This window comes from Anneissia japonica, unplaced genomic scaffold (genome assembly GCF_011630105.1).
Source record: "Anneissia japonica isolate Jap-2015-1 unplaced genomic scaffold, ASM1163010v1 scaffold287754_len4335492_cov202, whole genome shotgun sequence".
NCBI lineage: Eukaryota > Metazoa > Echinodermata > Crinoidea > Comatulida > Comatulidae > Anneissia > Anneissia japonica.
In genome coordinates this window covers 107,132-119,216 of record NW_022705543.1, presented here as the reverse complement: position 1 = coordinate 119,216, position 12,085 = coordinate 107,132, and the positions used below count along the sequence as shown (strand labels likewise).

At 34.0% G+C, this 12,085-nt stretch overlaps 1 protein-coding gene across 1 annotated transcript in view; it reads left to right on the top strand.

Annotated features, from left to right (window-relative positions):
* LOC117105685 (ALK tyrosine kinase receptor-like) overlaps positions 1-12,085 on the top strand; it is a gene marked incomplete in the record, with an annotated part of 67,280 nt that overhangs the window by 46,896 nt on the left and 8,299 nt on the right. Inside the window, 8 exon segments of the mRNA XM_033246911.1 lie at positions 141-299; positions 1,251-1,378; positions 3,733-3,899; positions 4,218-4,408; positions 5,847-5,924; positions 7,446-7,569; positions 11,824-11,916; positions 12,031-12,078. Coding sequence (XP_033102802.1) covers positions 141-299; positions 1,251-1,378; positions 3,733-3,899; positions 4,218-4,408; positions 5,847-5,924; positions 7,446-7,569; positions 11,824-11,916; positions 12,031-12,078 — 988 coding nt within the window.

The following is a 12,085-nucleotide window of genomic DNA, read 5'->3' as shown; positions in this document are numbered from 1 at the left end:
TGTATACAATCCTGCCACATTCTTATGCTAATTACTCTTATATTATATTAATTTTTATGGTGTTATATATTAACACCATAAAATATGTTTAATTTTTTTGCTTGTAATTTTGTTTATTTTACTATCATGCATTGTTTTAGGAATAATGCCAGAAGGATCACGCTGTAATTTTGAAGACGGGTTGTGTGGCTGGTGGGATATAGTTGGTGAGGACAATTTTAACTGGACACGTCACCATGGGTCAACAAAATCTTCAGGTACAGGACCAAGTGCTGATCACACTCTGGGAACACAATCAGGTAATATCATGTTATGACAATGGTAATTGTGGTTGAGGTGTTCACCTATTAAATCTCAGATTCTAGGGTTAATCTAAAGCTTCGTTTCCATACAATTACTACACTGCTGCTACAGGTTTTTTACTGCAATCGTTGCAGTGCTTAGCTGTCCATGATGCAATCGGGAATGTTTCCTGCTTCAACTGACCAATCAGCATCCCCAAAGGAGTTGGCAATAGCGTGTAGCAATTTTATGGAAACCAGGCCTACGCCCCACCCCTTGGATATTGTTGCTAGGTTCCACAAAATGGGACAACACATGTGTTTGTTAGACTGTGTTGTGATTGGTTAGTTGTTTTAGTTTGATTGACACCCCAAAAAAATGCATTTTCAGTGCATCATTGTAAAATGTTTCTGGATAAGTAAAAACAAAAAAGCAAATATCATTGGTTCTGCCAATGAGATTATAATTCCTATCCTGCCCATCCCCCAAATTCATCCCATTGAGAGTTATTTACCAGTGGCAGCGCCAGATGAGGATCAAAGGTTATGTCAACAGGGAACCAGACCTCAGACCCACCATAGTTGGTGAGAAAAAATTAGTACCACTTGATGGCCGGAAATGGCCGATAGGCATTATTCTTACTGGTTTTACTCAAGAACAGAGTGAACATGTTATACAGTGAGAAAGAATTATTTGACAATACTACTGTATAACCAGGAATTTGTAGTAGAGCGGGCATGGCACAGGGAGGGATTTTTACAGATAGAGGATCCAATGACTCACCAACTCTAGTGGGGTTAGGGCAAGAAATTTTATTCCAGTGCTTAATGTTTGTTTAAATGTTAAACTGATCAAAACTTATTTTTAATAACAGTATTCATTCAAATTGCACACAGCCAAACATGTAAATTGTATAACTCCACATAAGTATTGATACAGCTTTCTTAATATTCTGTTTGTGTTCACAGGGTTTTACATATATACAGAAGCATCGAATCAGGATCCTCGGGCTAAAGCATACATACGCAGTCCCTGGTTTCCACCTCCCCCTCCTGAAGTTGGAGACCAGTATTCAGAATACTACCAGATGTGTCAGGTGAGAATAAATTGCGTTCATTCTTGAAATTCTACTGAGAATATAAACATACTGATGTTTCATATCTGTTATTAGCCGTTATGCATCATGATCTTTCTAATGCATTGATAAGATAGCAGATGGGAATTGTATTTTTGTAGTACATATCATATAATAGCTTACTACTGTTATAATAGAAGGTGCAGTGGAAATGGTTTGGTTTCCCCATATATATATATTTTAACACTTTCGAACTAAAACTGTATATATATGATATAAGTATATATAATATAATAGTATATATTATACAAAAGCATAAAGTTATTTTTTTGTATTTATAAATGGTATAAAGATATTTATATTTTTAAAAAATGAATGGACTCCGAATTGAAAGTAATAATAATAATAATGACAACAATAATCAGAAAAGAATTAGAAATTGTCTGAATTTAGCCATAAAAACTAATACACCGTAATCTAAGCATAGTTGGCTGTTCTGTCAGATGATATTCTTATAATCATTGAGAAGAAATATAGAATTATTGCTGGCTTAATAGTCTGTGTGCTTGTTAATTGTTGTCAAATATCATAGTTACCCCTGTTTGTTTGTACTAATTTCACATAAAATATATGGATGACACACTTAATTTTGAACCACACAGCACATACAGTGTGAATCCTATTCTAAACTTGTTAATGGACTGTATTATAACAACCATTGCGACAAATTTGATAGTATCCTGTGAAAGGAGATGGTTTATAGTGTCTTAAAATAGCTAAACTTAATTGCAAAATGAAACACAGGCTTGAATATAACCAGGGATTTTCAACATCCCTTCTTACTAAGTGGTACCAATGTCACTGGGGGAGGCAGAAATATAAAGGTAAAGTAATCAACATAATATTATTTATAGAGGGAGAGCAGCTTAGCTCAGTTGGCTAAACTGGCGGTAGCCACTCTTTGTTCGTTGAACCGTAGAAATCCTTTGGTACCTGGTTCAATACCATCTGATCCTCTCCTTGTGTTTCTAGCAGGCTGAAATGCAGGTATAAAAAAGCGCACCATTTTTCATATGAGACGTTTTAAGCTGTGTGCAATATGGCAATTTTAGTTACCTGAATAAATAATTTTCCTTCCGAAAAGGGTCCATAACGCAGTTCATTACCAATACTACAAGATAGCCAAGTCTACCATTGGTACAGTAGATGAAAGAGGGAGATGGAAGAGGGGGAGATAAAAGATTAGAAATAAGATAATATCACTTACCGGTAATAGAAACTCAAAAATTTCCATTGATTAAGTGGTACCTCTATTAGGTTGGAGGAAGTTGAATAAAATAAAGAAGGACACTCGTCATACGGTGAATCTAACTCCGCTGCCATTGATTGCTAGACGACGCAACGCCGTCTGCTGATTTTCGGTGATGGTCTGAATGGATCATAATTAAAAATGTGTTGTGGCGTTTCTCCATAGAATTGCATCGGCCGATGACCACGAGGTTTAGCGAGCACCCGCTTTAAGTACATGCACGAATTAGCAACAAAAACAACTATTAAAATTTGAAATTGCTGCCCATACTCAAATCCACTGACAGGGCTTTGGACTCACACTACACCTATTTTAGGCATATTTTCATTTTGTCTAATTCACCTGTGAATGAATATGCTACATAAGAGAGAAAATATTCTAATTTAAAAAGTATGAGGATGAAGAATTCAAAGTGAAGGAAGTTAGATAACTAATTGAAAGTGAATATTTTTATGCAAAGGAAACTGACAACTTTGTTGAACCGTGCTGGGTCATTTCTTTGACCGTGTGCATGATTGACATACTTAAAGTTGGTATGATGTGACATCACAACACAGACTTTTTATGTTAATGCACAAATTTGTTTGATTTTATTATTATTTGTATTGTTTTTTTATATGTTATTGTCACTGTTGCAGTTATTAATCTAATATAATTAATAGTAATATTATATTATTTTTTAAATTATTTATCTGGTATTACTTTTAATATTTGTATTATTAATGTTATTTTCTTTTCATTTTTCATTATTATGTGTGTTATTACTGTTATGTATCAATTTTTATTATTATTACTCTTATTTTGATAATTTAATATTATTATTATTATTATTATTATTATCAAATAACTTCATTTAGCTTATTTATTTTACCTTATTTTCTAGGCTTAACATGAATGAAATTTGATGTTATATTAGTATTTTTATTATTATATTATTATTATTATTATTATTATTATTATTGTTATTATTATTATTATTATTATTATTATTATTTCAAATGTATACATGTCGTTTTTTAATTTTTATTGTTAATGATATTTGTATTATTTACTTTTACTTTTTCAGATTCGTTTTTACCATCACATGTTCGGTGAACACAATGCGGAGTTGAAACTGTTTGTTTACCACAATTATACGAGAGAGACAGTAAACCAACTGTTTTCTGAAATAACCTCAAATACTGAAGTTCCTTGGACTTTGTTTAAAACACCTCTTCAGTACACCACTGTGAGGTGAGGATAATTTATTTATTACCTCCACCAAGGGGGATATGTATTTGTTGTTGTTTGTTGTTGAGTGGAAAGGTCAAAGGTCAAGATCACAGAAATTTGGAAAATTTTCTGAAACTTAACCTTGAGCATAGAAGAAAATAATGGATTATCTCATAAATGCCATTCAGACCAGGGTGGAGATATGCACTTCCTGGAGTGATTCTTCTCAACAATGTTTTGCCAGTGATGAAATCAAACCTTATTTAATTTGTAGATTAATTATAAAACACTGTTTTTTGTGAAATGATTATAGGTCTTTATTTTACTCTGTCATTCTAGCTATTATTTGCAATTTGAGGTTACCAGGGGATTTCGCTATCGTGGAGATATAGCATTAGACGATATTTCTTTAAGCAGAGAATGCTTCACCCTAGATCATCTGCAACAGAAGACGACAGAGGTCCCTACAAGCATTGTCACTGTAACTGACGCAGTTGATAGAGGGACTACTAGTTTACACAGTACTGAAGGTACGTGTCTTATAAATGGTGGTGCGGCAGAAAAGATAATCATCCAGAGAACATGGCTCCCATGACAGGAATGCTGTGAATATTTACATAACAGCAGAAAAGCAGATGCAATTAGTGGTGGTGGGTTCGTGGTTAGCTTGTTGGCCGTCAGCCGATTGAGATTAGCAGGATGGCATTATCATTGCAGGTTTTCTTGAAACTAAGATGAGAATGTGCTGAATGTGAAAATAGTCGGAAAAAAAGAAAAAGAGGAGTAGGACTAGGCCTAGACAAATATATAAGAAGAAAGTTGGAAATATGCTGTCTGTCTGGGGATCGGAGCTCTCATCTGTCAAAGAGAAATTTCTTCATTTTGATATTGACTTAAGAAGAATGTGATTCCACTCTGCAACACAAATCATGCCAATAATCAAAGTCCCAGGATTGATTGGATTATTTCTTGCTAAAAAGTAAATTTTATATTATTGAGGGGGGGGGGTGCTTATTCAAACAGGGCACTTAAGAAAATGTTCACGTTTGGAGGGCTGCTTTTTCAAAAGGGGCGTTTATTCGCACGAGTATAGGCACTGTTGTAGTTGTTCAGACTGGTGAACCAGTACCAGTTGCACACCTGAGGGTAGAAGCCATTATTGCTAGTCACCCATTCGCCTCTCCACATGCACACTAATATGTGTTGGTGGTTTCCAATTGTCATTGACTGGGGTATAGTCATATTTCAGAATCACCAACTACATGACCCCAATTGATTAATAATTACCAGTATCACCTTCTCGTGACTATAGTTTCCATCCAGTCCAGAGCAGGCTCTAAAGTTGTTTTGGGGATTATATTGTGTGAAAATAACAATGATTTTGGTAGCAATATCTTGAAAAGTCCTTCTAACTTGTATATATGTTCTTATTGTGTGAATCGGTTATTACTTGAAATAGGAGCAGAAGTATTCATAAGCCCTGCCCAGACTATCAAATCATGACCATATATAGGCACATCATGACCATATATATGCACATCATGACCATATATAGCCACATCATGACCATATATAGGCACATCATGACCATATATAGGCACATCATGACCATATATAGGCACATCATGACTATATATAGGCACATCATGACTATATATAGGCACATCATGACCATATATAGGCACATCATGAACATATATAGGCACATCATGACCATATATAGGCACATCATGACCATATATAGGCACATCATGAACATATATAGGCACATCATGACTATAATATATGGACAGTTTTTTTTGTCAAAGAAAATTTAATAGTATTTAGACAGAGCTTTATGTTAACATTAATACTGGTTCCATGGGTTCAATTTTTGTCCTAATATATTCTATTTTTCCACCATTTACTAACTGTTTTTTTACAAGTCAATAAATTTTAAGGTGATTTTTTTTCCCTATCGTGATACAGCTTTACATCAGGATGAACTCACTGATCTGGAACAGGTCGCTACTTCCTTGAGCCTGCAACTCAGTAATTCCTCCAAACGTAAATAAATTTGTCCCTCCTTGGCTTGCCTCCTTTATCTTGTTGTTGGCTTCTGTATTGGTTTCTGTTCGATCTGCGTGCTCCATCTTCATGTATATCTCATACTCAAATTCTGCTAATGGTTTCAATTTGATTGTACGATTATTTGATTAATACAAATAGTTCATTCTAAATGCTTGCGGTACCCCACTTAGATATTTATATTTTAAATGCTTGCGTTACACCACGTAGATAGTTCTGAAAAGAACTGCTGTATTGTTGAGAATGGCTTAACATTTTAATTGAGTTTGCTTCATTCATCATCAGGAGAATAATATCTAAATAATAGTACAGATATTATTCTGTTGATGACGATTGAAGCAACTTAATCGAAACGTTGAGACATTCTCAACAAAACAAAAGTTTTTTTCAGAACTATCTGCGTGGTGTACCACAAACATTTAATATATTATTACTTTGCTATGCAAGCCTTCAAACAATATTTTATTTTATTTTTTGTAATTTAGTTGATATGTTTTTTATGGATTTTGTTTTTTTATTAGTCCTAATGTTTAGTTTTTGTGGTTAAAATTATTTTGCTTTATGTCTTGTGATTTGCATTTCTTCGTATCCTTGGTGAAATTTGCTTTTCATAAAATCTACAGTTTATATTATAATTATGCTTGTCTATTCTATTTTTTATGTATTTTTTAATATGCTTAACGCTTAATTTGCATTGATAACTATTGGCCGATCCAGGAATTTGAAATTAAAGGGGCCCATAAGGTGATTATAGCACCTTCAGATTGCCAGAAATGGCACTCCTAGATTTCCTTTTTCTACATTTTTTTTAAATAAAAAAAAAACTTAGTGGGGCCTGGGCCGGCTAGATGCCCCCCGAATCCGCCACTGGTAACCACAATTAAATGGCTGCGGTTTAATTGTGGTAACCACAATTATACCGCAGCCCTTTTTGTACTATGGAAAGGGTAGGAAAGGGTATGATAGGTAAATTGACTTCTTATTGGGAGAGTGTATCTCGCACCAGACAAGAATTCTCATTTAGGAGAACCGTTCAATCTTCTCATCATAAAGGGTCCCACGTTGGAAGAAGTCACTTACGAGAGATCCGATTAAATGAGCTTTCATAACACATCCAACTTTATTGTGCTGCGTATGGCTATACTCATCCGCACTGTTTTCCATGCAACACTAATAAAGTGGTACAAACATGCATATGTTATGAATTTGTTGAAAATGAGTTGTTTTACATGAGATCTTGCTTGCTTGCGGGAGTGCTTAAGGGCGTTCCGATTTCCGGGAGACCCCCGAAACATGCAGGGAGACTTGGGACCCCTGCATCATCTTTATTGTTATTATTATTATTCTCTAATGACTTATTGAAAACAAAAACAGTCAAGATACATAACAGATTTCCAAAAGCAAAATGCTATTATTACTACCTTGTTTAGCCATCCAAGTACCTGATCCATGCAGTCAAGTTAATTTTTATGTGAATTTTACATTTGTAAAATTTTTCAGCTCCAACAAGGATCCCAATTGGCCAAACAGTGCAGGCAACAAACAGCACCCAGTTTAAGTTCAGCACATGTGGAGCGGTAGGTCGTTTTGGACCAACACAAAATGACTGCGACAAGGCTTACCAGTGAGTTTAAATTTGCTTAAGAATTAGAGTTGCGATGATTTGAATTGAGAATCTTGAATTAATAAGCAAGGCACCTATTCATACCTTCCTAATTTAAAAAAAAAATAATAATTGCATATGTCAGTTGTAGTGCAAGAACTTGTTCACACATATTACATTGGTCATTTGAACAATGTCTTGGAATGCAATCTCATAGGCTTAAACCAACCAGTCATGTATAGCATTCCTTAGTGAAAAGAAGCAATATTAAGCCAGGAAATCACTGCATTGTACAATGGTCGTACAACCAGCGGCCAACGATTCAAACTTAGCACCTTGTGAGCACTAGATACTGTCTGCTGATTGTAGTTAGCAGTCAATGTATCGTCATTGAAAATGAACCTTAGCGCACACGTCGTGGTGTTACGTTCTCAATAGAATCGCATCGTCCGACAACCATCGTGTGCAGCGAGTGGCAAGCTTTAAGGGCAAAGCATCAAGCCTAAAGCTGTGTCCACCCTTATCAAATTTTAAGTGACAAATAAATGTAATATGATTTTATTTATTTTATTTTATTAATTGGTGTAGGCTGAAGGATCCAAGGATATACCAAGCAGCGAACTTAATCACAATTAAAAGTGGCATAACCCCTCACAATACAAACACACACAAGATGCTCTACATAAGGCCAGGCCTTTGTTGAGAGAACCCGCTGACTGCAAATATTGATGATTTCAAATGAAAATAAAATTTTATTTTGGCCAATTAGCGCACCCACCGCCACAAAAAATGGAAATTTCAGAAAAAAATATAAGTTTTCTTTTTATTTTCATTACACCCTCCGCTGCCTTGAAATCTCCAAAGAATAGATATGTACAGTAGATTTCTTCCTAATTATATAAATTTAAAGCATTTAACCATCCCATCAATAAAATTTTATTTTCATTTTCTCCTCTGTCTGGATGTTATTGGCAAAAATATTTGCTAAATAAGAAAACAAAGTTTTCTTTTTATTTTTATTCTGCAATCCTCCGATTATCTTTAAAAAGCTGAGTGCGCTAAACAAGGAATAAAAAAAGTCTCGCCTAAACCAAGTCTATTTTTAGGCTTAGGGAGTGGAGTTGTTTTGACATGAGAAAGAAATCCTGTTACCATGACAGGAATTGGGGTCAAGAAAGGAGCATTCATGTCTCCGCCCTGCTCCTATCAATCCTTTCTCCATTATACATGAGAATCTTCATGTCATGTCAAGTTTTTAGACCTAAATCGACAAGGCTCTACAGAGCATGAACTCGTGAATAGACACGATAAGAAGGCAGGAATTTAATCCAGAACCCTGGGATCGGTAGGCAAGCATCTTAACCACCAAGCTATTCAGCTCCACTTCAAACCACATTCTGCAATCACCCAAATGTGAGCACATCACACAAATTTATCACAGTTAATTTGATAGGTGGACATAGCTTATGGGATGGACATACAAGGTTTGCTCCTGTTGTCTACCCTCCAATACACCTACACAAATAAAACAAATTAGAGCTTAAAATTCTATGAATGACGGAAGCTGCCAATGCAAAAAAAAAAATGTGATTATGTATATGTTCACCCACTCAGTGAACGAACTAAAAATAATCACATTAATAAATCATTCTTTAATTACCAATTTGTTCATTTTGAATTAATTACATTAAAGTTCCATTGATAATAGTTTTAAAATTCGATTGTTAAATGTTAAAGCATTCACCAACATAATTTGAATTATGTTCATGTTTATTAATTAAACATCAGGGGTATATGCACAAAGTTAAAATACCATCCTGATAAATGTTTTACCAGAAAGCTATTTTGCGTCATTCGACTACTACTGAAGGTTTATACAGTAATGTCAATATTTCATATCAACTATTTAATTTTTGCACTAATCTTAAATGCTTTTAGTAATCACCATAATAATCTATTCTGTGTAGTTTTTGATTCCTCATTATTATTTCTGCTTAATAACCCTGTTTCCGTGTGTACATGGGTTGACAGAATTTCTGCGGATGTCGTCTGTCCATATGTTTTTGTCAAGTGCCTCCTCCTCTTACTGTAATTCCATAAATTTCAGGTCTCCCTATATAAATTTATTCTATGTTTTCCTTTGTTGGTTTTCCATTGATTCACAATTTATTTGCTTGCCCTCAGTTGGCTGGACAATTATGAGGAGTCCATCTATAATTTGCTGGCCATCTATCTGTATATTGGCTGGCTCTCAATCAGTCAATCAATCAATCAATCAATCAATCAGAATAGTAAACATGTATTTCTGTTCGTTCTCCTATAGTGCAATATGACAATAATATGTAATATTTATAATTTTATATTTAGTAGTAATGACATGGCAGAATTTTTGAAACGATTGGAAAGTGACATAGTTACCAACCATCTCGCATCATGCTGGACAGTCCTAAGTTTCAAAGTGATTTTGGATGAAACATGCATTTTACAAAAACACATCCATGATAATAAATTTCTCATGCATTTAGCACAAGTCTATGCGTGAATATAAAATATAACGATTTATTACAAATTAAGGGGAAAATTTATTTAAAATTAGAAGAAATTGGTTTTATTCAAAATATAAAAATGGCCATGAAATTAAACATACATTGAAATTCAAATTGTATAATTATATTATAATATATTTATGTTTATCATGTACCCAGTATTGTCAACAAACACTTCCTGAAATCGTACCGGGACCCTGGCCCCAGCCAACTGTTGTAGTCACTCGCACATTTAAAATCTTTCAGGTCGGTAACTATGAAGTGAGGAGGTACTTGCTAGGAGAATGGGATGATTTGTAACTAATTTAGTATTGTGGGTATGCAGCCTCCCCCATCTATACCACAACAATAGCTGAAGGTCTATAAACTCTAATTTACTCTAATTCTGTAAATCCTTTAAGGTGCCTGAAGTGATTTTGGATGAAACATGCATTTTGCAAAAACACATCCATGATCATAAATTTCTCATGCATTTAGCACAAGTCTATGCGTGAATATAAAATATAACGATTTATTACAAATTAAGGGGAAAATGTATTTAAAATTAGAAGAAATTGGTTTTATTCAAAATATAAAAACGACCATGAAAAATTAAACATACATTGAAATCCAAATTGTATATATATTATAATATATTTATGTTTATCATGTACCCAGTATTGTCAACAAACACTTCCTGAAATTGTACCTGGACCCTGGCCCCAGCCAGCTGTTGTAGTCACTCGCACATTTAAAATCTTTCAGGTCGGTAACTATGAAGTGAGGAGGTACCAGCTAGGAGAATGGGATGATTTGTAACTAATTTAGTATTGTGGGAGTGCAGCCTCCCCCATCTATACCACAACAATAGCTGAAGGTCTATAAACTCTAATTTACTCTAATTCTGTAAATCCTTTAAGGTGCCTCAATTTTTGGTGACATTTCTTCTGTTAGTGATGTCCCCACCTATATTTGGTTAGTTCCCAGCCTAGCAAAATGCGAGTGTCCTGCATGTAGAAAAAGAGTGGGTGGGAATTGAGTATAAGTTGAATTAGGGTAAAGCTTTGTTTCACAAATATGTAGTATATCGCTGTGTGATTAATGTCAAGGTCCCAGGCATTAATGTTGGAATCTGCTTTAATGAGAAGTTGTTCATTAACAAATTTTTTACCTTTTTGTTCTGTTTTTGTAATTATTGTCCTTCCTCTCCATAGAAATATAATGTAAATTAGAGATAATAGGGGATTAAGGGAAATTATCTTATTCCCTTATGGGTTCAACTGTCATTAACATTATAAGTAATCTAAAATAAACAATAATGACAATTTAATGACATAATTTGGTTAATTATAAACTTTCTGGGGTCAACCTAGGAAACCAAGAATGAATTAATTAAAACAATTTCTGATCTGATTACTGTACAGCCTTTCAACAGTCTAAACCTCATGTGCAAGGAAACTGATCTGATGATTAAATTTGGTGATTTAAAATGATCAAATTATTTATCAAATTCCAATGAAACAATTCAGTCGAACATCCTAAAAAGAAATGTAGATTTAAGCGTCTTTGCAAAGAATATAGCAGGGGTATTATTAATAGGCTTTTTAATTGGTGAGAAAAATATATTCTTGTTTCAATTTAAAATTTTTAAATATACAAATTAAAGCAGTTTAATTATTGAATCATTTTTTATTTACCGTAGTTTAAAACAGAGAGAATGATATGATTTTAATATTTTATTGTTAAATAGACATTCAGATGTTTTTGTCCAACTGGAGGATTCAGGGGATGAGTTTATTGCCGGCGTACAAATGTGGATTGTTCCCGTCAGTAGACTATACAGGTATACACATGAATATTCATTATTTAATTATCCCCCTTAAAGTAATGAAATGATAATAAAAATGATAATTTTATTATCATAAATTTTATATATTTTTTTTCTTTCATTTTTAAGAATTACTGCTAAAGGAGCCAGTGGAGGGCGTGGCATTGAAAGTACCCACACATCT